Source organism: Felis catus, chromosome A1 (genome assembly GCF_018350175.1).
Source record: "Felis catus isolate Fca126 chromosome A1, F.catus_Fca126_mat1.0, whole genome shotgun sequence".
NCBI lineage: Eukaryota > Metazoa > Chordata > Mammalia > Carnivora > Felidae > Felis > Felis catus.
The window spans coordinates 15490806-15517597 of NC_058368.1; the positions used below are offsets into that span (position 1 = coordinate 15490806).

The 26792-nt window shown below is 40.1% G+C and overlaps 1 protein-coding gene and 1 long non-coding RNA gene across 3 annotated transcripts in view; one reads left to right on the forward strand and one right to left on the reverse strand.

Moving 5' to 3' along the window:
- The first annotated feature begins 551 nt into the window (after positions 1–551).
- SERTM1 (serine rich and transmembrane domain containing 1) lies at positions 552–22442 on the forward strand. 2 transcript variants are annotated; one of them, XM_045052042.1, is made up of 3 exons: positions 552–570; positions 662–719; positions 19818–22442. In XM_045052042.1, exon 3 carries the CDS (start codon positions 20011–20013, stop codon positions 20332–20334), a length of 324 nt encoding a protein of 107 aa, XP_044907977.1. In that variant the 5' UTR covers positions 552–570; positions 662–719; positions 19818–20010; the 3' UTR covers positions 20335–22442. The 2 variants fall into 2 exon arrangements, with proteins under 2 accessions (XP_044907977.1, XP_044907976.1); XM_045052041.1 differs by having other exon boundaries at positions 556–570; positions 658–719.
- The window catches only part of LOC109497469, a 110678-nt gene continuing 98954 nt past the window's right edge, over positions 15069–26792 (reverse strand). The window contains exons 3-4 of the long non-coding RNA XR_006594021.1: positions 19385–19535; positions 15069–16155 (exon numbers count right to left, since the gene is read on the reverse strand). This is a non-coding gene — a long non-coding RNA (uncharacterized LOC109497469). The remainder of the gene's footprint in view (positions 16156–19384; positions 19536–26792) is intronic.

Below are 26792 nucleotides of genomic sequence, written 5' to 3' on the forward strand. Positions count from 1 at the left end.
GCAACGATTAAGCCCTGGGGCCAACCCCAGGGACCACTCCTCAAGATCTTTCTCCTGTGGAGCTTTTTGCTTTACATTTTCTAGATTCGTTGTCAGACAACAGCCGATCAGCAGAAAAAAAGCAAGATAAGTGATAGCGTTTTCTTAAATGGTTTACCTCCTAATGCAGTCTTGATGCCCAGTGCATCCCCCTTAAAAAAAAAAGGTATTTAATTAGCTTAAAGTATGCAACTAGTCTGACTGTTTTAGCTTATTTGTACTCTAGCTCCTACAGATTCTTAAATCTATTTCGTGACTAAAATGCTGCATTTCGCTAAGTACAGAGGCGTCTTGTCCCCCTACCCCCACCATCCCACATGTACACAGCACCGCGCCTAGTTATAATCAGCACCTAGTTGATCCCTTGATGCACATCGCTCTCTGAAGTGTGTATTAGTGGGTCCAGCTCGTAACCAAGTTGCACTGCCACCACTCCCACAGGGCACGTCCTTCGAATGCTGGGCACTGTGGGGATGGAGAGCCATCTGCCAGCCTCCGAACATTCTGGGAATATGGAGCTCCAGAAAATGGGTGGGGTATTCCATTTCTGTGTTTTGATTTTGAGGCTTATTACTTCTTTGGGTTATGTATTTATTATTTTTGATTCTTCTACATAAGGCAGACTGCTCTGAAGAGCTCCACACTTGCTCATGGTTCTCATTAAAGAAGATTCATGTAAGGTAAGATACATTCCATTTTCCCTGCTGTTAGTGCAATTCAACAGATTTCATTTGATGTCTATGATGTGCAAAAGCTTGTCAGGGGTTAAGAGATAAATAATGGTGTGATGACATATGGCATCGAATCCATAAGAGGGTTTATTTGCAAGTTTCCTATGACTTTTTTTTTTTAATGAGGGCAGATGAAGGATGGCAGTTGATTGGTAAGATTGATTAACCATACTAATCATTAAGTAATGTGGAGTCATACATTTATTCCTTTTTTTTAAGTTTATTTATTTATTTATTTTGAGAGAGAGAGAGAGCACACACATGCACACAAATGGGTAGGGGCAGAGAGAGAATCCCAAGCAGGCTCCGCACTCAGTGCCGAGCCTGACATGGGGCTCAAACTCATGAACCATGAGGTCATGACTGGAGCCAAAATCAAGAGTTGGACGCTTAACTGACTGAGCCACCCAGAAGCCCCCATTTTTTCTAAGAATGAAAGATTAACCCATCACAAGCAAAACTCTCTGATTTGGCCTCTATGTAGATCTATGTCAGCCCATTTGATAATGTCCCTTCTTCTCTAGGCTTGCTCTTCTCCTTGCACTTGTATTTTAATATCTTTTTCTTTTTTTTTTTTTTAAGTTGTAGACTTGAAGCATTTTTATATTTAATTTGTTATTAGGGAGAAGCAAAACAAAATTATAATTGAGTTTTTTTTATTCTGCTCCTTTGAGTTTTTAAAATAGTAATTTAAGAACCTGGAAAACTATATTCCTAAAAGTCCCTTGACATCAGGTACTGTGTAGGTCCCACTTGCCTGGCTCTTAGCACTGATGAACCATTCAGTAAACGTCTGCTAAATGAAACCAGAACCCAAGAAAGTAGTGTTGCAGAAGAATGCCATTTTCTTCAAGTAGACATGTGTGGAGCATATTATATTATTATATTACTATGTCAATATAAAGCATCATGGGCTTAACTTTTATTATTGTTATTATTCCTAGTGACAGCTAAAAAAATACTAAAGCCTTTAACTTAATTAATGGAATAGGGAACATAACAAAGAAGCAGCTCAAACTAAGTGCATGAGTTGGCAAGATTCCTTTTAGCTAACGGATGTACCTAGAGAAATCAAGCCAGAGACATGGGTGCAGAAGTCCGTGATATGTACACATGTGGACCAGCCTTTGATTTAGAACTCAGGAAGTCTATCTATGCATTCACTGACCATGTCAGATCTAGGACAGCAGGCTGATGAGCCAAGTTCTGGGAGCCCTTCAGTTCTGATTGTGTTTTGTGGCAGGTGTGCCTATGGTATATAGTGTTCTGAGTTACTCAGTCTCAAGACACAGTATGCCTCCTTCAGGAGTTCCTATGTATAGGATCCATGCTCATGTTCACATTTGGAACCAGAAAGTAATCACTGTTTAGTCTAATAAGTTTTTTGGCAACAACAAAAACCATAAAAAAAAGTGGAGATTCTGAATAGTCAAGTAGCCATATACAATGTAATAGTATCTCTAAGCATGAAATGGCACAATCCAACCAAAACAGTGCCAATATTTCAAAGCTCTGAATTTATATCAGGAACAGGATAGACTGCCATTAGTATTTCCTGAATTCCTAATTTTTAAATTCTCACCTATTAAGTTATATTAAGATGGGAAATCAGTGGGCCCAGATTTATAATTTACATTATGGGCTTGATTGTTGACGCTGTTGATGTTGTTGATATTTTTGACTGTTTGATAGTGTTATAGACAGTAGTGAATGGGTATGGAAATTATAAGCCTGTAATACTTGCTAAACAGGGTAACTTAAAGTAAAATACCCGTGTATAATTTTTGATGTGAAACAAAAGGGTAGGTGGCTGTTAGATCCTGTGTCAAATTCAGAAAGACACGAAGATGACTTATTCCAAGGTTAAAACACCAAGACAATTCATTCAACATACAAATTTGCTCCTCAGGGAAAGCCAAAATAGCAGCTTTCCTGATTAATTTGCCACAGTGGTCTGATACTGATTAGAAGTGCCTGGTAATTTATTAACTATTGCCCATTAAACCAGTTTGGTTCTTAATCACTTTCAATTTCCCCCGTGACCAGGATTCTAGCAGAGGCATCTACTCTTCTCTTTTCTTAAATAAAACATTCACGGTATCCCATAAAATGCAACTGTAATACAAAGAGCAGTTAAGCCCTAATGGGCAGATTGACTTATTTGTCTCAGCCTGAGAGTCTTAAACTTTGAAAGGAAAGGTACAAGTGAACCATTTCAAAGGTTTGTGTTAAGTATATGCAGTACAAAAAGGAATAGGAGGAGGAGGAGTGGGGTGGGGGAGGGAAAAAGGAGGGGGAGGGAAAAAGGAGCGGGGGGGGGGGGGGGGGGGGAGAAAGAGTTCGGGGCTTAAAAGCCAGTTGCCTTTTCACTGCGTATGCTATCATTAAATTTTATTTCTATTTTTCTAATGAAAACACCTTTATTGGTTTTTTCCTGATTATAAAACAATATATTTCTGTGTACCAAAATTCACATACATGCACAAAATAGGATGTAACCAAACATACCCATATTACCTGCTAACAAGAAATGTTAATAACTTGGTGCATACTCTCTTGTTTAGTTTAGTTTAGTTTACATTTGCATGCCTCTAATATTGTGTAGCAGTGCTAGTAGTTCTTATTTTGTGAAAATGGAATCACACTATGCACTATTCTGAAGCTTACATTTTGACTTAGGCATACGTGTCCAGCATCTTTCCAGGTTAGAAAATGTAGTCCTTTTTATTATATCAGAGTCCTCCATTGCATGATTCTAACATCATTTATTTAACCAATCCTTGACTCACAAACATCATGGTAGCTCCAGTGTTTAGCTACGGAATGCATGTTTGTGCATGCACTTAAATTTGTCTAACTTTATCCCATGGGGTAAATTCTCAGAATGTATTATTTATATTGTTAGCCTACAATGCAGTACATTTTTGGATGAAATGGGAAGCACTCAAATAATTCATCTGATAAGCCTGGCACATTTTCTGCCCTTAAAAAAAAAACATTCTGGGGCATCTGGGTGGTTCAGGCAGTTAAGCATCTGACTTTGGCTCAGGTCATGATCTCACGGTTCATGGGTTCGAGCCCCACTTCAGGCTCTGTGCTGACAGCTTAGAGCCTGGAGTCTGTTTCCAATTCTGTGTCTCCCTCTCTCTCTGCCCTTCCCCCATCTCTCTCTCTCTCTCTCTCTCTCTCTCTCTCTCTCTCTCTCTCTCCACTAAACAAACATTAACAAAAATTTATAAAAAACACAAAAACATTTTTATTGATTTTTATTGATGTTTGACATTCATATAAAGAAGCACTCAATGTGAGTATTCATGTGCTCAACACACCCATGTAAATAGAACCCAGGTTAAAAAATATATATTTATTAATACTCTCCTTGATGACCTTCATATACCTTGGTAACCTGTCATTCTAACAATTCCTCATGAGAAAGTCCTTAGTGAGCTTGTTGACCTCGATTTCCATGAGTCAAGTGCAAGGTTAAGGGCACACTTTTAGAGTGACAGTGGAATATTGACAGATTCTCAGACCTTCAAAAGGACTACTTGGCAACAAAGTTGGTCTGGTTCACTGAAATGAGTTTCCAAGATCTTTTCCTTCTGTCTCCTGTCTAGTATCCTTATCATTTTTGGTCTCAGATTTGGACCTTCATGGCATATATTTTGATTCAAATGATGAATTAACCTCTGAATGACAAAAGAAACCGAGTAACATGTTTTTCACCGAATTTCTTCTTGTTGGCTGCCCAACTCAGCTCTGAGTATAGAGTGGATTTGGAACCAGGAAAGGATCCTAGGCTCCTAATTTGTGGTTTCAGCCACTAGCTATCTCCTTCCACCATCCTTTTCCAGAAGATATATGAACAATGACCTTCAAATTTTAATTTACTTAACTTTGGAGACCTTGGCTTCCTGATTTATAAGTACTTCTAGTTACCCAATTCTATGAATAATGTTTTCCTTTTGTGGTTGCTTATTTACTTTTTGTTTTGGTATTGTTTGATTTTCTGAATAGAGGAAAATTAATATTAAGAGAGATCACAGGGAAAGAAAGAATAACTTAATATATGATAAATGACTTAAGTCAGTTCCAGAATGAATGAAAAGAAAAAAAAAATTGCTTCTTTTCTGCTCATGTGTTTTCATTCTTTTTGTTATTTTTCCAAGAAGCTGAGGTCTGGATTAGGGTGTTAGCACAATACCGCTTAGGATATCGCTGCTCACATCACCATGACTATGATCCAGATGGAATGGTATTCAGAGTATGGTCCATGCATCAGTGCCAGCCCTTGAATCGTTACTCACTCACCATGAGATATGGGACTTGAGCCAGAATATAAGGCACTAGTATACTTTTTAGTTTAGCTTTCTCCCTCCCTCCCTTCCAACCTTCCTCCCTCCCTCCTTCCTTCCCTCCTTCCTTCCTTCCTTCCTTCCTTCCTTCCTTCTTTCCTTCTTTCTCTCCCTCCCTCCTTCCTTCCTTCCTTCTTTCCCTCCCTCCCTCCCTCCTTCCTTCCTTCTTTCCCTCCCTCCCTCCTTCCTTCCTTCCTTCTTTCCCTCCCTCCCTCCTTCCTTCCTTCTTTCCCTCCCTCCCTCCCTCCTTCCTTCCTTCCTTCTTTCCCTCCCTCCCTCCCTCCTTCCTTCCTTCTTTCCCTCCCTCCCTCCTTCCTTCCTTCTTTCCCTCCCTCCCTCCCTCCTTCCTTCCTTCTTTCCCTCCCTCCCTCCCTCCTTCCTTCCTTCCTTCTTTCCCTCCCTCCCTCCTTCCCTCCCTCCCTCCCTCCCTCCTCCTTCCTTCCTTCCTTCCTTCCTTCCTTCCTTCCTTCCTTCCCTCCCTCCCTCCTTCCTCCCTCCCTCCCTCCCTCCTTCCCTCCCTCCCTCCCTCCTTCCTTCCTTCCCTCCCTCCTTCCTTCCTTCCTTCCTTCCTTCCTTCCTTCCTTCCTTCCTCCCTCTGTCTGTCTGTCTGTCTGTCTGTCTGTCTTCTTTTTGTAGTAAGACATTTTGGCTGGAAGCAGTGCTTTACAAGTTCCTCATTTCACAAGGACTCGTAACCCACATGTTCCTGACAGAGGCAAGTGGCTACTTTAAGTAGCAATGATCTCCAGTGTGGGGCTTTGTAGTTAAATTGAGAAATTTATAAAACTAAACATTTTCCATTTCTGTGCTGATTTTCTGTTGAATTTTGTTTTGCTCTGTTTTGGCTTTTAGGTTCTTTTGGTGAGGGGAGAGGTGAGCTAATTCTTGAGGTAGAGTGACTAACAGAGTACCACGGCATATGATGTTCCTGAATGAAGTAAATTAAAATTGTCTTCCTCTGTGATGATTGGAAAGTGGGTATTGTCCTTGATCCTGTTTGTCTCCACAGATGAATACAGTGCCAAGCGTTGTGATTGTAAGGGACTTAGTAATTTTCAAAGGATGGGATTATCATGAAGTTTAACTGAAAGAACATTTTAAATTAAAAACAATGTGTTCTATTTTATATCCAGTCAGGTCTTCACTGACTCACTATGGTAAACTCTCATGATTTTCATTGTGCTCTTCAAAATACATTTGTTACAATCCCTGATCTATGTTCACAGTAATGAATTTCAATATTTACAGCAGATTCCTACATCCTTTCCTTGGTTATCCTGGTGGATACTTGATTAAATAAAATTTTTATTGACACAATTGCTTGATAAAAAGTATGCTCAGAGTTTGCTCTAGAACTTGAAACTATAAATTTTATTGCCATAACTAAAATAGTTATAAAATTTAGGGTGTGTTCCACATTATTCTTTACTATTGAGTACTTATCCTTTGAGTAATTGATATGGTTTTATACAAAATCATTCATTCATTCAATAAATATTATTGCACATCCAAAAAATAGAACAAATATGGAATACCTCTTCAAGAAGCTTCCGGTTTCTTCATTCCCTTACTCTTTTATTCATGCAACCATCCTACAAATGCTTATTGAACATCTTTATACAAGACACTGCGCTGGTTCATGGCTATAAAGATTAGTGAAATGGTATCCTCTATTTATGAGTTCATAGTCTATCAAAGTTTTAGAGAAACAGGTAAACAAATATAATAAGTATAATAAAATGTGAGAAATGCTAGTGTGAAAAGGTATAGAAATTATCATGAGAATGCGGAGAAAGGAGCCAGAAATTTGTGTAGAGAAAGTAGGTGGGGATTTATATTATGAGTGAATAACTAGATGAGACAGGAGGGAAGGCTTGAATAGAGTCTTGAAGAATGAACAAATTGGATTTTGGGTGGAGTTAGGGAGAAGACATATATAAATATAAGGATTAAACATATATGCTTTTAAAAAAATGTGGGAAATCAAGAACAGTTTGATATGCTTGAACCACCAATCTTAGGAACAATGGGAAAAATGAGGCTGGAAAAGTAGCAGGTAGCCTGATAAAAAGGAACATATAATATAGCACAGGTAATATAGGAAAGGTCTTTTAAGATTTGTTACTCAAGATGGTCACTATAAAAATTGTATATGCAATAGACTCATGCATACAATAGTAGTATTTTATCACCTTCCTGTACATAGTTAACAAGTATTTATTGAGTGAATAAATGAATGCACCAGAAAATACAGTTTTTCTTAACCAAAGGCAATACCACTGTCCCATTACTTGTATAATGAATTGTTTTTTCCCATTAGAAGTAATGAGTTAGTCTTAATATCTTTACTATCTCTTGCATGTTCCCACTTGAAACCCTTTGTGCATACTGAAGTTATAGCTGGTCAGGACTATCCTTACACGGTAGCACCTGATCATGTTCCAGATTATTAGGGAATATGTTTTTGGCCATACCAGTAGCTAATTCTCATCCCTTTAAGCCTCACTCTTGCATGAAATTAAAGTTCACCAAAACATCCTCTACAATCTTCTTGCTCACCACTGCCACGAGGGGGTTTTAACATATTACATAGACAATTCATGCAACTCTAAGTTATACTCAGAATTTGGCTTCTTTAATTTTTTTTATTTATTTATTTTTTTAACGTTTATTTATTTTTGCAACAGAGAGAGACAGAGCATGAACGGGGGAGGGTCAGAGAGAGGGAGACACAGAATTCGAAACCGGCTCCAAGCTCTGAGCTGTCAGCACAGAGCCCGACACAGAGCTCGAACTCACAGACCATGAGATCATGACCTGAGCCGAAGTCAGCCACTTAACCAACTAAGCCACCCAGGCGCCCCGCTTCTTTAATTTCTTGAATACCAAGCATAACCTCTGCTGTCATAGTATAATAAGACCTTACATCAGTCAGTAGAAGGTAGATAATGGCTTACAACAACAAGTGCCAAGGGACACCTGGGTGGCTCAGGAGGTTAAGCATCCGACTCCTGGTTTCGGCTCAGCTCATGATCTCATAGTTCCGTTGAGTATGAGCCCCACCTTGGGCTCTGTGCTGGCAGGGCAGGGCAGGGCAGAGCCTGCTTAGGATTCTCTCTCTCTCTCTCTCTCTCTCTCTCTCTCTCTCTCTCTCTCTCTCCCTCTCTGCCCCTCCCAACTTGTACTGTCTCTGTCTCTCTCAAAATTAATAAATAAACTTAAAAAAATTTAACGGAAACACACACACAAAAACAAGTGCATTCGTCATTAACACTAAGTATTGATAAGCCAGCAAGGGTGGCAGTCCTCACCCAGCTCACCCCGGGACAGAAGCTGTCCTGTACTTAAACAGTTACTGCAGCAAAGGGAAGGGATGTGGCAAATCTCACATGGGCCTTACATTTTCTACCTAGAAGTGACATGTCACTTTTTCCAGATTCTGTTGGCCAAAACAAGTCATCTGGCCACCCTAAAGTCAGAGGGGATGGGAACATGAATCCTACAACATGCCTGGAAGGAGAAAGGAACAGCAGAAACACGTGAACAGCATGAATGACCACAAGTCTTGAAATTATCCCTCTTTTACCCTCAGGCTTCCTGGAGAGAAGGAAGGTAGTGAATATAGAGCATTTGGAGACACAGGGATACAGATTTGAATTCCAGCCCTGCCTCTAAGTGGCTGGGTGATCTTGGGCAAGCTTTTAAATTCTCTGATCCTTAATTTTCTCATCCGTTAAAGAAAGGTGAGGAGCAATAATGACTACCTTAAAGAGCTGTGAAGATGAGAGAAAATACACATGCACAATGCCTGTGTACACATGAACACACATACAAAATTAGTATATGCTTTTATTTAATAAATCCTGGCTGCTATCATTGATATTCTTACTGCTGTTTTCCTAAACTGGCGTGCTGGACATTCTTTCCCCTACGTAACATCCTGGGTATACCTTCTCCTGCCTATCATATCCTGGAGCCATATATATTCCCATTCTACAATTACTAGGGTATGCTCCCCCCACTCTCTTTCTCTCCCCTCTACCTCCTCTACTCTTCTGACACGATTTGCCCCCTACATTCCAGCTCACACCATTGAAATAAAAGAGAACTAAAACTAGATATAAGACTAGTGAGGGGCGTCTGGGTGGCTCAGCCAGTTAAGTGTCGGACTCTTTTAGCTCACGTCATGATCTCATGAAGCCCCATGTCAGGCTCTGGGCTCACAGCGAGGAGCCTGCTTGGGATTCTTACTTTCCGCCCCCCCCCCCCACCTCTGTCTGCCCCTCTGCTGCTTGCTTGCATGGTCTCTCTCTCTCTCAAAATAAATAAATAAACATAAAAAAAAAATAGTAGTGAGTGAAGTGTGGACATGTGCTTCTGACCAAAGCTATTCCTACAACTGAATAAAACACATAGAGCCCACAACCTTAAAAGTAGATAGCCCCACCCTGATAAAGGAAAAAGTCAGTTAAATCTCATATAAGAGATACTCGTGGTTCTGTTAAATAAAACAATATTTCTTTATATTTTTAGAAGAATATATAACTATTGTGGTGGTCTTTTTTCTCCAAGTAATTCCTAATTATTTTTCAATTTCACCTCCTTATATTTTTAAGTTAAAACGCAAAATAAATTCCTAATTATTTTTCAATTTCACCTCCTTTTATGTTTTTAAGTTAAAAACACATTCTGGGAGAATTTGAGCCTACACTTGTTTATTGCTTCCCTATTGTCTTTGACAGATTCTTGAGTCGTTATCTAAAATGACAACAGGCTGCTAAGGACTTGATTTCCTCCTACACTTGATAGCCTGCCATATCATTTTGTTCCATGTTACAAGGAACATGTAGACATTCTCTTTGTTAGCCAGACTTTTGAGTTCACTGTACTGCCTGAGATAGAGACAGACAGACAGACAGACAGACAGAAAACGAGGGAGATAGAGAGCATTAAGGCAAGCACTGCTGTTTGGTCCACACCAAGGATTAGGAGGACCACAGGAAATCCCACGTGGGAACACGCTTTCCTCATGAGGACACAATGTCCTCTTTTCTGTCCCCTGCCCTCCCTGGTGTACCTGAAAATCCTGGTAGATGAGTAATTTCAGAGCCATAAGAGAGCACTTTGTCTCCTTATAGTGGTGTTTTATGTAACCTCTGTCTAAAATCTGACTCATCTGGTACTCATCATTTTAGGGTACTTACCTATATTCACAGTCATATGATTGCTGATGACTGGCAAAAAGCACTATTAATATCAGTGCCCTCTATTTTTTCATTTGTAGCCGCATTTTGCAGTGACGATTGATGATTTAATCAATCATGCCTATGTAATGAAGCCTCCATGAAAACCCAGAAAGACAGGGTTCAGAGAGCATCTAGGCCGGCCGTGCTGGGGCGTGCTGGGAGAGGGGATCACTCGGCATGGAAGCTCTGTGTCCTTTCCCCATACCTTGCTCTATGCATCACCTGCTGCTGTCTGGTTGTTTCTGAGTTATATCCTTTTACAATAAACTGGTAACCTAATAAGTAAAATGTTTCTCTGAGTTCAGTGAGCTGCTCTAGAAAATTAATTGAAGCTGAGGAGGGGGGCTTGGGAACCTCTGATTTATCACCATTCAGAAACACATGTAACAACCTGGGGCTTAGGACTGGTGTCAGAAATGTCTATATTGCAGAGGAGGGTGTCGTAGGACTGAACCCTCAACCCGTGAAATCTGATACTATCTCCCGATAGTGTCGTCGGAATTGGGTTGAATTATAGGACACTCCGCCAGTATTCCTAGAATTGCTTGTTGGTGTGGAGAACAGCTCCCCAGTTCTGCCTCACACACTGGAATTGGTACCAGATCCTATTTAACCTGAAACTAATATAATGCTATATGTCAATTACATCTCAATCAAAAAAAAACCCAAAACACCAACTATTCTTTCTTGACTCAGGATGCCTCCAGAGTCCCTAATATCTTTGGGTATTTAAATTGTAGGAGAGATGTCTGGCTGCTTCTGAAGATGACTGATGATGTAAGACAAACAATTGGATTTCATGATTCTGGAGGTCCAGATTGAGATTCAGACCAGTGGGTGATGGCAGGAGTGAAGTTAGGAATAAGGCTGGCTGGCAAGTCACCATTCCTAGTGTTTAGGCAGCATCTCCCACCACCATGAATCCAGTTTCTCCGGCATATTAAACTTCCTCTAACGCTTCACCTCCAGTAACCATGGATTAGTGGGCATAATGAGCTGATAGTAGCAGCAAATATGTGAGGTTTTTCCAATGCCATTTGAAAGATTCCTTTGAAGAATCAGGCTTCTATCATTGTATATTTTTAAAAGCTCCTAACATTTTAGCTGACTTACAAATATCATACCAAGCCTATTTTCATTAATAGCTTTGGGGACAAGTCATTTTTCCCTGCAACTTGTATGTTGAGAAATTCCAAATCTACTGAAAAGTTGCAAGGATAATAACCATGCACACCTATAGTTGTTTAACTATAGACTTTAACTAGACTAAACCAATTGTGAACATTTTGACATATATGCTTTATCGTATTTCTTTCTGTATGTGTGCATAAATGTGTGTGCTTGTTTTTTGGGTTGTTTTTGTTTTTGTTTTTGGCTAAAACATTTGAGTGTTATTTGCTGATATTAGGACACTTTTTGGCTACAAACTTCAACATGCATTTCCTAATAACAGAACATTCTCCTATATCACTTAGGAAATTTAATATTTATATAATACAATTATCTAGTGTGCTATCTATGTTTAAATTTCCCTGGTTGCCCTCATAATGTCCTTTATAAGAAAGCCATTTTTTCTTCTAATTGGCCAAAGGATCTTGCATTGCATCCGGGAATGGATCTTGAAATCTGCTCCCTATTTCTTTTTCTGAATATTCATCTGACTCCTAAATAATGTAATATGGCCAAAACTGGCTGTATCCAAAACAGCCTGCCTAAGCTGCCAATTACTAATCATTCTTCCTAAATACCCATTTTACTGTGGAAAGCATCATCATTGACTGTCAGCCGTAGAGGACCAGGAAAAATGGAGAACTTATTTAGCAAAATTCATATGTATATATTATGCTAAATACTGGGCTAATATCCAGAAGGGATGGGCAATTTACATACTATGTAATCAACTAAGGTTCTATTTGTAGTTATATTATGAGGGACAATGGCTCATTAATTCAAGTAAATGCTGTGCCTTGATTAAAAATGTCATCACGTAGAAACTCTGTGAGCTTGAGACTTAAAATGTAAGACCTAAAACATTTATATACATTTGTAATATTCAAATCTATTTTTAAGGAGTAGACTATAAAGCATCTTAGTTTAAACAAATACATAACTGTATTTGTAGTTGTCATGAATAGTGGCTTGCTTAATTATTTGATAATACTCAAGTTCTTTTCAGACAACCTGTGTCATCACTTTTTGTTTTTTAATTGTACCTATACATGTGATTTTATGGATAGAGGATAGCTATTAGTCTTTGGAATACTCTTATTTGCAAAACCAGAGAACTGGATATATTATATAATTTATATTCCTCTCTTCCCTCTGCTTCAATTATCAAGATATTTTAAGTAGAGGTGAAGTTTGGGGGTTAATTTATGGAGTGAATGAAATATTTACTACATATCCATTGTTATAAATTGAAAGTTTATGAGATGATGAAAATTTACAAGAAAATACATATAAAACAATAGGCATTTACAGAAAGAGGCAAACCTAAAGGTCCTCTTTAAACACATTAGCTTGGATGCCTATGGGAGATGGAAGGAAATGGAATGAGGAATCAAGATAAAGAGGAATCAATGAAGACAATAAGCTACAAACTGAGGAATCTACCTACTTAAAGAATTAGGCAGCAGTAGACCCAAACAAAAGTACTGGTTGGGAGGAATACAGTATCACATTTTCCCCAATTACAGTGAGTGGTCCATGGCTGCCCACTTGTGAGGAATCTGCTTAGACTTAGAGGGGACTTCATTAAATGGCTGTTGAAAAACAAACGTCCAGGTTTTTCCCTATTCCCTTACAGCAGTTTTATAGGAACCCACAGTTCCCTGGAGCCTGAGAGAGGAGATTAGGGATACGTAGTGGTCTACATGTAAAGATTTAAAGAAAATTGTAACAATCACAAAGTTAGGTTTACAAGGACAAATTTTCCCAGTGTCATACTCTATCAGGGGACTGTTATGAGAAATTCCTGATTAAACAAAAAATATATTAGAGCTAAGTTATTTTAGAGGCAGAATGACAGACCATGGAAGAGGAGAAAACACCATTCCATTCTGCTACCAGAGCATGATTTAATGAAAATTTTTTTATATGTGTCCAATCTTATTAAAAATAAGTAAGGTTTTTAAGTATACTAATGGTATGATTTAACCAATTTTAGCTGCTCCAGTTCTAGTATATGTGCTGCGGGAGAGTACACTAGCTGTTTTTCTTAATACACTTCTAAAATACTGGAAAAGATCAGATCCTAGTGGAGGGCGAGAACTGACCTGAAAGCCCTTACTAAAAATACTATAACATCTTGAAAGGCCAGTCTTGCTTCCTGCCTTCTTTCTTCCCACTGACTCATTTGGACATTGCCTATGATCCTCAAGTCATCATTTCTCTGGCTGTTCGCTTTTCCTTTAAATCAAGTGTTTAAGCACAGTGACCTTTCCTCCCTCTCCGTAGAAGATTTTCATTGTTCTGCTGCTTCTTACTCAGCTCGTGCTTCCTTCAGCCTTCAGGGTGCTACTTTTCTCATTCTGATTTGGATTAATTGTGTTAGCCTAGATGGGTCCAATATCCCCAGAGGGTAGGACCCGAGCCCTTCCTGGTCTTTTCTACACATCATAAAAGAATCATGACAATGCTATGCCTAGACCTGTCTTTGTATTTGACCTGTTTTTTAACCAGAAAATTATGCATTTAAACTATCTTATTCTAAAAGAGTGACATTCTTTTATTCTTACGAAGCAGTGTTTTGGTCGTGAAATCTTCACATGGAATATAAATACAACAAAAATTCATTAAGAATAATACTTTGAGGGGCGCCTGTGTGGCTCCGACTTCGGTTCAGGTCATGATCTCACGTTCGTGAGATGGAGCCCCGTGTCGGGCTCTGTGCTGACAGCTCAAAGCCTGGAGCCTGCTTCGGATTCTGTGTCTCCCTCTCTCTCTGCCCCTCCCCTAATCACATTCTGTCTCTCTCTCTCTTTCAAAAATAAATAAAGATTTAAAAAAATTTAAAAAAGACTACTTTGATTTCTCCAGAAAAACAGTGTTATATAAATGCAAGGGAGGTCATACTATAATTACATTTGAGGTTGTACAAGATGGATGGTCAGTCGTGTATATTCCCTTTTGAAATACTTGCTTGTATACATGTTTTTTTTAACTTCAATCTACACCACTTTGTATATCAAGAAAGGTATATTCTGAATATTTTGTGAATTATAATTTATGTAGATAACGATTTTTTAAAGAATTAGTACAAACAGTTCATCTAGCATAAAAGCATTCTGAGTATATTTATTTTGTTAGGGAAATATTTTACTGGGCCTGAGAGTAATCCAGATTACCCTTACCACCAAGTCCTCACCAAGATAGAATTAGGAGACTGGTCTGGATCTAAAACAACTTAAAGACCTACCATAGAAATTGATTTTTTTAATGTTAAAAAAATTTTTTTTAGCTGATACTAAATTATTACTTTGTAATTTTAAAAATTTTCACCAAAGTACTATGAAAAAGCTCTGACTATATTCTGATCATTCATTTGAACAGTAGATAAAGAGAACTGTTAATTTTAATTTTTTGTCTAACATTATCAGTCCAGATCCATGAATTCCAGTGTATTATTCAGAATCTTCATATTCTATATTTCTTCTCACAAGATGGTCTTCAAATTCAATATTTGATAATACATAGACTCAGTTTATTTCATCACTTGGTTTTATTTTTTATTGGGCTATGACAGGGAATCATAAACAGAATTCACATATAATTCTACCCTGCTAAGTATTATACTGACAAGAGCAGTTCTCAGACAAATATATGGATGGCTGCATCATCTTTGAATAATTATAGCACATAAGACAATAAACTTTATTTTCATTATTCCAAGACCAGGGGTAAGTATTTGCAACTGCAAGTGACAACTGACATTTAGAGAAGTGTGGGTGGGGCATATGTATGTCAGCACCAACCTTCTCTCATCTAGCATAACCTTCTCTCATCTAGCATGACCTAAAAGGCCATCAGCCAAAGAGAAAGCGTTCAGAGAGAAGATAATAGTGCAAATAGTAAAGGAATGGCTCGAGATCTCATAGAAAGCATATTGTTTTTTAAGTAGAACTAAAACCAGCTTTGCTTACGTGTGATAAGGTCCCTACCAGATTTTGGAAATGATAGTTTCTATCATTATATCATTATGTTAATCAAATTCGACATTTGTAGACGGAAATAAGGATTTTATCATATCATGTTAATAACTTATCAACTCTATCAAATCATTACTGGTGGTTTGAGAGGACAGCCTTTTGGAGAATGACATAGCAGGACTTGCTAATGATGAAAAGCTGATTCCGACATCCTAACAGCCAGGGTACTCTTATGTCTGCAAGGCAACAAAGCAGCTTATCCCAGTTTCCCACAATAAAAACCTTTCAAATAGTTGTTCTTCACATAGAAATGTATTGAATAAAGGTCAGAAACAAAGCAATTGCCGTGCCAGATTTGAGGCTGACTGTGGGCTGAGTTGTGGACACCATTACATTGTAGAAGTCAAGGCATGGCGTTGTCTCCACCCATATGCAGGCCACCAGAGGTCTTGCAGTGCTTGTGTGTGCAGACTCAGAGGTGGGGGCCTGTCGGCTCTTTTTCCTTTTAGCAGGCATGAAGTACGCGTCAGAGGGTATGCTTTTGTTCTTCTGAAACTTTACAGTTCTCCTAATGACCCCATGGGAAGGAAAGCTTCCATTCTTCCAGAGGACTCACAGAGGCATGGTGCTGAGTATCCTGGAACCAGAGACCCCCCAGTCTGCCCTGTCTCTACTGTCTCTCCATCTCCCTGCCCCACTGGGCTCATGGTGACATTACACATCCGCTCTTCCTCACTTAAGTAGGTGACTGCCTTTTGTAGATTCCTCCCCGGCACAGGTTTTTATTCCAAGAGACAAAGGGAAAGCTGGCTGACCATGAACCAAAATATTTACACAAATCTTCATTTGTAATGTTTTGATCTAGCTGTCTCATTTCCCTTTCTCAAATATCACTTTTTGAGGATGGCTCAGAAAAAAAAAAAAAGAACATCATAATGCCCACGTGGCTTTAGGTGCCACCCGAAATGAGAGGACATCGATGCTGCCCTGAGACAGGTCAAGGCTATGCATTTAAGATGAAGTCTCTCTCTTCTTTTCTTTAAACCTAATCCGTTTGGGAGAAATGGCCCAAGGTGCATCATCCTGAAACGTTTGTTTGATTTCATTTTCACAGTGCTACCTTTGGCCTCATTCACACAGTCACAAGGCCTGAACATGTACAACCTGCTTCATCCTGAACATTTATACACAGATTGTCAAAACATTCACCAGAGAGAAGGAAGATTCACCAAATTTTTAAAACTTGAATAAGAAAATGAGAATCAGTGCCATCAAAACTAAAACAGTCTCTAACAGTGCAAATATTCGGTGGTTTCAGAGTAGGACAGTGAAACAAAATTTGCATATCTGTCATTTAAAATTAAAAAGTATTCTGGAAATGATATTAAGTCTGAAATACTGGGAGGAAAATATTTAAAGGAGAAGGTATTTAATTGTGAAGTGTCGGACAATAACACAAACTTTTCATTTGTTCATTTCTACCATTCTTCCAAGACCTCTTAGAAGATCAGATGCTCTCCCCAAAACTTCTTAGCCTCCTTTCCTGTAAACCCATTTCACAGACAGTTGAGGCCCACAAGGGCCCTTTTGTCTGGAAGTGAAGATCTTCTTGATGTGAAAAGTTTCCTTGGAATATTTACAACTTAAAGAGATGCCTTTGTTTTAAAAAAGTGGTCTGGCAGCCAGCTGTGAGCTTCTCCACTGAACTGCTGACACCCTAGTGACACTGTCTGTGCCTCCAGCTCACCCCCAGAAAATGACAGTGTTGGGTAGCAAAGGTGGCTTTAGAAAAATCATCCAATTCCAGCTGAATCTATGACCAGCATGTGTCAGAACTGTAGGACCAGCCGAGACTTTGAAAGCTCTTCTAGCCTTTCTAAGCATTCAGAAGGAACTATATGTCTACTGGGACTTTACGTGGGATGGCCTTTTATAATTTTCTAAGTATGTTTATGGAAATGTTATCACATCCTAGCTCAGGACCTCTTGGTGAGGTAGGAAAGGTGAGTTTTATTGCACCAACAGGAAAACTGAAATGCCAAGAGTGAACAGTGAGCTTGCCCAGAGTAAGTGGCAGGTAGGAGCTAATGATGCAACTCTTCATCATTTTTCTCTTCCCATCACAGTTGAGAAAACTAAGAACACAGTTCAGGCATGGGGTCTAGTCCCTAGTCTGTCACTGTCTAGCTGTGTATCCTGAGTAAATCATGTCTTTGTGGCTCAGTTTCCTCATCTACAAAATGAGAATAATAATTGCTGCTCTACCGAGTAGCTGTGAGGAACACATAAACTGCTTAGTCCCCTCGTCACCCATGCTAGGAAAATAGGAGGTAAAATCCTTACTACTCAAATGTCAGGAAAATTGAGACCAGATGGTATAAGGAGTGAGGATGGGCAGAAACCCCACGTCCTAGCTTATCTTTTAATGAGAGTTTTCTTTTGTCAGATCAGTTAGCTTCTTTCTCTCAGTTTCCTTAGCTAGATTTAGGAGGTCTTTCCAGAATACTAAGAATATTTCTTCTTATTCATTCAGCCCATAAGGTTTCCATCCTAGTTTTCTTTCCTAATGATCTTACTGCCTCTGAGACTATTTTCCCTAAAGATGAATGGCTAGGACATTTACATAAAAAGGCAAGGGACTGCCAAATCAGTGTGACACATTTTAGTCCCCCTGTGACTCTCTCTCTCTTTTTTTAAGGATCATTAGGAGCCTGTAGCAACTTAATGGAATTAAAATCACCAAGCAAAGTATAATGAGGAGTAGGAGTCAAATTACTTTAGGAACTACTAAGACACTGCATGTGGCCTACTCAGAGGAACTCACTAAGATCATTAGCCTGCATGACACCCAGCAGGGACAATCTTCTCATAAGTGTCCCCTGCTTCCCAGGGATCATTAATGCTACTCAGCTCTGGCCACAGTGGCCAATGTCAGACCCTCAAAGAATCAGCCACTTAATTAGATCTGGAGTACAGAAGGGAAAAGCAACTTTTCAAGATAAAATGCAGGGCAGAGTTTAGGAAGAGGGAAAGCCAGGGGCAGAGTGGATTTTTCACATTAGCATTTCATTCTATCTGACAGGAGGAGGTTTAGAAATTTACAACAAAGGGATCTAATGCCACAGAGAGCTAGGAAGAGCCTCTTTTCTCGACTTGAAGAGTCTTCTGCCCAGAGGGATCGATGCATTCCGCGCCTCCACGTGGACTTAGTGGGCTGGAGGCCGAGGCAGAAACCGACTGTGACTTTGCCAGTCATGGAGGAGAGGGTGTCTGAGACATGCTACACCCACACTCGGAGCCTGGGGAATCATGCTGTCTCCTGCTGGCTACCTGCCTGTCAGTCTGCTTTGCCTGTGTGTTCCTCACAAGGACCACGTTAGGAGCGAGAACATGGTCAAGGGCATACTCTGCCTCCCGGCTGCCAGAAAATCATGCCTTCTCCACACCCAATAAACACACATACACACACTATCAACTCATTTTGGCCCAACCTCTACAATTCACAAAGTGCTTCCATGGCTGTTTTCTTGATAACACAGGTGGGACAGGTGCTATACATTTTACAGATGGGAAAGTGAAGCTCAGAAAATGTAGGCAATTTGCCCAACTTCCCAAAGGTAAAAGGGAATTCGGACCTCAAACCTAAGTCTCTTGACAGCAAATCTTGTACTTTCCATCACTCAGAGGGAATCCAACCTTTTTTCTTCTAAATTAATCTGAAGTTTTTATTCAGTGCTAAAGTATGCACTAGAATGTACACAGGTAGATAGAAAAGAAATATGAAGAAATGGCCCCTCATTTCAAGGAGATGAATTTTTATAAACAAATCAGAAAATTATAAATGTTCAACAAAAAAGCAAACTTACCTGCATGGCGTGATTCTTCAAAGTATAGTAGAGATAAATCCTGGCTGGGAAGGTGCTAGTGGGCTAGAGGTGTGCAGAGTTAATTTTCTGGAGAAGAGAGGTTTGGCACTGACTTTCTGGGTCCTATTCTCAGATCATCCACTTGGAGCATCTGTTGAAATCACAGCAGATGGAACACATCAGAAATGTATTTTCCTTTTTACTTATTTTAGTTCCTTGGAGAATCCTGGTACCTGGGGTACTGCAGCGGTAAAATGAAATAAAAGTTTATTTTTATATCATCATTTGTAATATCATAAGCATTACCTGTTCCTGGAGAAGTAATTTCATTCCCTTCCCTTCCTGAAGTGAAAACTGGAAATAAGACTGAAGTGTGATATTTTGTGAATAACGCATTCAGTTGTTCTTTTTTGTTGTCTGTTTGTTTTTGCAGGGCCAATGGACACCTGATCCCCTGCTGCCTTTGTTTGAAATCCAAGAAGTTTCCTTGTGCTGATTTAACTGCCTGCAGTCTTTCCTATCATAAAAAACAAAACAAAACAAAACAATGCTGATTCTGTCCATTTTAACCCCTGTGTGAAACTGACTTTTAACATACTTGTGCGTTCTTTGACCCTCCATGAAAGATGTCTGAACCTGGCTCTTCATCTCTATTTTCGGGTAACGTGGAGAATGGAACTTTCCTTGAGCTCTTTCCTACATCCCTGTCCACATCGGTAGACCCTTCCTCAGGCCACCTGTCAAATGTCTACATCTATGTGTCCATATTCCTTAGCCTTTTAGCGTTTCTGCTTCTGCTTTTAATCATTGCCCTCCAGAGGCTCAAAAATATCATCTCTTCCAGTTCCTCCTACCCAGAGTACCCAAGTGATGCTGGTAGTTCTTTCACCAATTTGGAAGTCTGTAGTATTTCCTCTCAAAGGTCCACTTTCTCAAACCTTTCCTCATGAAGAAAACAGAAGAATTCTTGAATGCTGCAGCAGCCTCGGTTTTCCCTTGCGGGAAGTGTCACATGAAGTAGTTGCTTCATGAAAGAAATAACCCCCTTTCTTTTCCAACCAATGAGACCTGTGTCTCCTCCTTCACCCCTAATCTCTCCTTCCAGTCATGATGCTTTCCATTCGTGAATGTAGGAGTTGATGCTGACTCAGAGAAATGTGTGCAAACCTTAAGGGGCAGAATTTCACACAAACCACCTGACCAATCCGGAGCGGACTTCTTGAGGGTGGATCAGTTCATTTCACTCTGCTGGACACCCGAGGCGGAAATCACGCGAGGCGGCCTCACAGTGGGTGCTGGATACAGACTCTTGCCCTTCATTTCCCTTACAAAACCGTGAAACCAACTGAGCTGGCAGGAACTGGCAAAATTAAGTCTGAGCTACTTAGAAGACATTTTCCATATTTAAAAGATAAAGTGGAAACATCAAATTAAAAAAAAAAAAAAGAATCAATTTAGATTTAATGTATAACATTCCTATAACCGGAGGCAAAATATGCTAAATGTTTTCACTTTAATAAATGAAAATCACATTTATTGATGAGTAAGTCACTATGGAAAAGTTTTGGAAGAGTAACTTTTAATAGCAAGACAAATATGTGTTATGATGCAGTCTGTAATGTATTTTTGCCTCTTGGTTTTTTTTTTTTCTACTTATGTTATAGTCATAATACTCCTACTGTTGTAGAATTCTTTGTGATAATTGCTGTTACTAAGAGAAACACCCTAAGAGACACTAAGAAGTTTTTATTTTATAGCTATACTTTCTATTAGTGGAAATTAAGCATATGGAAAAATATTCATTTAGTTCTGTTTTCTGCAGTAATAACTCCTAGCAGTCATGTAAGCATGTTCCTTTATTCAGTTTCATAGTCTTTATAATTTTAGTGCAGAATTCTGTTAAGGCTCCCAGATGTCAGATGTTTGTTCACCCACATTAGATTGCAAAACTTAAAGGACTAAATTGCTATTTTACATATTATTATATACTTCATGAATGTGACATGTCTCTGGTAATTAGTTGTTCTATGTTAACATAACACTTTGAATTAGAACCCCGGGATGTGGGTTTTTATTAGAAATTATAGACATTCAAGTTGTGTAGCTGCTGAGAACTTAGTGATCCTGGGAGCCCCATACTATGTTCACCCAAACACTGAACTTGGGGGCTTTGTCCATGCAGTGAGGCATACCTGTGAGCACAGACTTAGAAGACGGAAGAAATCAAGCTCCCCCTAAAAACAAAGCAAATATAGTACAGCTTCTTTAGAGTGAGAACTTTAATTTAATTTTAAAAATAATAAATGGCCCACAGCATAAACAATGAAGTTCATCAGCCTACGGAACCCACTGCATCAACATGCCCCATCTTCCCACGGCAAGTGGATCATTTCTTGTCCAAAACATTTTCTAACCTTCAGTAGTGGAGTTTCAGTACATCCTTTGGATTGATTGTGCAGGTGACACTGTCTAGTAACTCGAATGGGATAAAGAATCCACCATTTTTACAAGGTGTATTTTTGTCATTCCAAAATGCTGAGACAGATGAGGACTGGTAATGAGGATCTGAAGGTTGTTTGTTTGTTGTTTTTTTTCTTAAATCCATAAGCTTCACTTTAAATCAGACCACATTGAACTATTTATATGAAAAATGTTCCCAGACACCATAAGACCTGCACAGAGTTGCTGTCCTAAAATGCGTAATTAGTGAAAACGTGGTTTCTGCTGCCATTTCAAGCATGGCAATGTGTTGCAGTGTTATCATGTAGTGTAAATGCTGGACTAGAAGAACTCCATTACTTTAGATCATTATCAGCTGTCTCTGAATGTGTGTGTGTGTGTGTGTGTGTGTGTGTGTGTGTGTGTGTGTACTAATGTATATATATATATTTTCACACGCTCCCAATTAAAAATTCTGTAAAAACTACAGGATAACAGAGGCGTCTGTGTTATCACCTTTGCTTTTTTGGTTAATTTTGTGCTATTTTGGTTATTGAGGAAGAAAGGATATGGATCAAGTGATTTAAAAAAAAAATAAAGTAACAAGTTTGCCACACAATAGGATAATCTGAGTACCATCTGTTCTAAGGGTAACTTTATATTCTTTCCTTCTGAAAGAGATACAAGGACTTCTGAAAGTAAAACTGCCTTTAAAAAAAATCTGCAGGTAGATCCCCCTCCCTGCTGCTGCAGTGGTTCTTGCTCTCCAGATTAAGTAGAGTATTTAAAAGCAACATTCGCAAATGTGTATTAGGACTTGTCAAGCTTGCCAAGATAACGGATTGCACAATTTGAGATGAACTTGTCCAGGAAGTTCAGAAAGGTTGGAGGACTGGTTTATAAATAAAGAAGTAGAGCCCACTGAAAGCCTGGTTCTTCTCTTATTGTTTTCAGTGAGGTGGTCTTCCCTCTTAGGGAGGCTTTTCCATCACTCTGTCTGCACATCCTCTCTGAAGCAGGGTCCCTAATGAGTGAGTGACCCTGATCTCAGTTCCCCACCCTGCAAGAGTCCCCCACCCTTGGGGCAGTGAGTCGCACACTTCCCTGGTCAGAAGATTCACCTACACACTTGGAAAATACCCTGGTTTCCAGGCCATAGCCCAGACCTCAGGAGCGGAGCCAGAAAACTGGTATTTGTAACAAGGGCCCTGGGTGATGCTTGTGATCAGTGGGACACATGGTGGCAAAGGAAGGGTCACATATATTGCTCTAGTGTATTTGCGGAGGTCAAGAGCTCTCACCTCTCATTTACTGCCTGAAACAACTGCTGTATCTCCAAGCTAAGTTGCCCTCCTATGCACAGCTTAAAGCACCCCCACCCCAAACCTTCTCACTTTCCTGCAAGGGTCTGAACTCCAGGCCACCCTCCTCAGTGGAAAGCTATGGCCATTGTACTGGGCTCAGTGCAAGAGGGACGTGAGGAGGTCACATCCCTTCTTCCCCACAACACCATTTTCATAAGACCATGTGCATATAACAGACGATGGCAGACGACTGAGGGCTAACTGACAGGATTTATAAAATGAGAGAAAACATTTTACATTGTATTCTCACAATCCAAAGGAAAACAATGACACAACTGAAAAATGAAACATTTTCAAGGAGAAATGCCAGTTTCTAGAGTTGGCTCTGCCTCAGGTCTGCCTTTCCTGGAGAGGCTGCCACTTCAAGCCATTGCCAGGTCCCACTCTGGTTTGCAAAGTCCTCTAGGACCCATCCCCACTGGGGCAGCACACAGACCCAAGCCCCCAGTACCACATTCCCCAGAGCCTGAGTTACTCAGGATAGGATGCCAAGGCTGTGTGTGGAGGGGTATGGTGGGTGTTGGAGGGAAGGGAGGCTGTGGGGGAAGAGTGGAAGGGAGGCTCAGAGCCTCCCAGGACCAGCTCTCCTCAGAATCTCTCCATCTGTGAGAGAACAACTGCTTCTCTTTCCTTCTAGTTATCCAGTGGGCAGCTCTTAGAATCCCACACGTGTCTGTGTGTGTGCACAGACTCATACACACAGAGAATCCCACGCATATGTTCTCTTCCACACACAGCCCTCCTATGAACAAACAACATATCTCAATGCACACCTCAGTTCTCAAAGTCCATCAACCTCAATTTAACCCTGCCTTCAATGTCAAGCAGAGTACAGTAGTGCCCCATGCTCATCCTTCTCTTTCAAATCTGTGTCTACACATCCACCCTTTTAAAAGAGAGAATTGCTAGTAATGCTCCTTTTTATTGCAACAGAGCTCACTGATCCCTGTAGTCACATTTGACTATATGAAGGCCTTATCAAACCACTGCAAGTACTGACTACTTTTCTAAATTTTTTTTTTCAACGTTTATTTATTTTTGGGACAGAGAGAGACAGAGCATGAACGGGGGAGGGGCAGAGAGAGAGGGAGACACAGAATCGGAAACAGGCTCCAGGCTCTGAGCCATCAGCCCAGAGCCTGACGCGGGGCTCGAACTCCCGGACCGCGAGATCGTGACCTGGCTGAAGTCGGAAGCTTAACCGACTGCGCCACCCAGGCGCCCCATTGACTACTTTTCTATATATGCAGGTAAGAGCCTTTCTGAAGTAGGGTCTTTGCCATCCTGAACACTGTAAGGAGACAGAAGGGCCTTGTCACTAGACATAGCAAATAGATACGGCTCCTGCCCTCGTGAAGCTTACAATCTACTGAGAAAGACACAAAAGAACAAAAAATATGCATATTTACAACTGCAATTAGCACTATGAAGAGAATAAAATGGTGGAATGACAGACAACAAGGTGAAGTCACTTAAAATATGGTGATCAGGGAGAGCCTTTTTGATGAGATCATATGTAAGTACTGAAGTGTGTTGGGAAGAATATTCTCTCAAAAGGAGTAGCATGGGGGTGCCTGGGTGGCTCAGTTGTTTGAGCGTCTGACTTCGGCTCAGGCCATGATCTCACCGTCCGTGGGTTCAAGCCCCACATTGGGCCCTGTGCTGACAGCTCAGAGCCTGGAGCCTGCTTCGGATTCTGTGTCTTCCTCTCTCTCTGCCCCTCCCCTGCTCATGCTCTGTCTCTCTCTGTCTCAAAAATAAATAAAAACATTAAAAAAAATAATTAAAAAAAAAACAGGAGTAGCATGTACAAAGGCCCTGTGGCAGGAAAGTTCTCCGCTTATTGGCGTAGAGAAGTCAGAGTGTTGTGGTTCAGAGCAGTGAATTGAAGGTGGGTAAGGGCAGATTATGTAGGGCCTGGTAGGTTATAGTAAGAGTTTAGGTTTTATTCTGAGTGCAGTGGGAATCCACAGAAGGATTTTAAGCAGAGCTGTTAAATAACTAACTTTACATTTAAGAAATATTACACTGGCTGTTTTGTGGAAAATAGACTAGAGATGGACAAAAAGCCTTATTCAGATCCAACCTGGGTGGGGTATACGAGTGGGTGGAGAGTTGTTCTCCCAGCTACAAATATCATATCTGTTCATCTTCTAGCCATGGAAACGGTCTTAGCTTAGAATTAGTGTCAGCACACAACTCCCTTCCCCTCCTCCTCCACCACATACTCATCTCCCTCACTCCTCCCATCTCTCTGTCTCTTTTACACTCACACGCATACGCACTCCTACCGTTTCCCTCCTCTCCTCACTTGTCCGCATTTGGCCCTCGCTGACGTTCTTTCGATCATTTTCAGTCCATGGTATCTCTTATTCCAGTATCTTCAACATGATGCGTGACTAATGTTCCAATAAATCAATTAATATTCTAATACTGGAGTAAAGTTGAAGCATTAAAGCATTTAAAGTTTTGCTCCTTTCAAAATTCCATTCCCGAAAAAGCTGTCATTCTTTATGCACTCTATGGCTTAACCCTTATGATTCTAGCCTCTCGTGAATAGTTGGAATTTTTGAAAAGCTTCTCCTCAGTTATCTGCCTGCCCTGTTTAACTAAGTCTACGTGCCATAGAACTCAGGGTGTGTATTCAGAGTTTTGTTCAAATCCCCAAGTCCTAAAGACTACCTCCATGACCACAGGCAATCTTCCTGAGTCTCCAAACCTTGGTAACCTAAAGAGAAGAGTCATTTCCTTATGGGTTGTGAGGATAAGGAGAAACTGTATGTAAACTGTCTAATGCTACATTGCTTTCTACGTGGTAATATTACAGATGCAAATACCAAGCAAACATCACTTAGAACTTTTGGTCCCTGAAGGTTCAACTTTTCCCATTTTTTTTCTGCTTACCATCTACTCTCCTTGCCTTCATGAATTCAATCCCTCTTCCAGTCTTATCTTTAAGCAGTGTTTAAGACTTTAAGCAGTCCACTGTACTGCTTTCACCTACCCCCTATCTAAATCTCCCTGTGACCTCAGTGAAGATCCATGAACGGAAGAAGTTGCACAGCAGTTTCTCTCAACAATGTACTTACTTATTCAGCCTTTCCCCTTCCCAAGGACTGTGCATGTTAGGGACAGAGTAATGTGTCATAATGTAAGCAATAATGGTGGAGAGACAGATCAAGAACCATCTGATTTATGAAGCATAGTAAATATGCTGGAGGGATTTGGGGTTGCAATCAGATGGATGATTTAGGAAAATCAGATTGGGAAGAGTCAAGCAACACTAAGGCCTCTGCACATTTGCCCAAATCATCCAGTGTAGGCCCAGTTAAGCAGCACCTCTGAACTCCTGGTATGAGCTGCTCAGCCGCACAGCATATTGTTGGTTCCCAAACTGTCTTTGTTTCCTTACTGTTAGGGTAGTCTTTGTGCCACTTATCCCTTGCATTCAAGAATGTAAACTTACTGAAGAATTTTTGCACGTTGCTACTTCTGGATTACTACATTTCATAAAAGAGTTTCTAGTTTCTTTTTATAATACAATCCACTTCAGGGGTGCTTGGGTAGCTCAGTCGGTTGCCATCTGACTTCACCTTAGGTCATGA

Coding starts and splice junctions, on each gene's coding strand:
- SERTM1 (XM_045052042.1), top strand. CDS start 20,011: ATGTCTGAACCTGGCTCTTCATCTCTATTTTCGGGTAACGTGGAGAAT.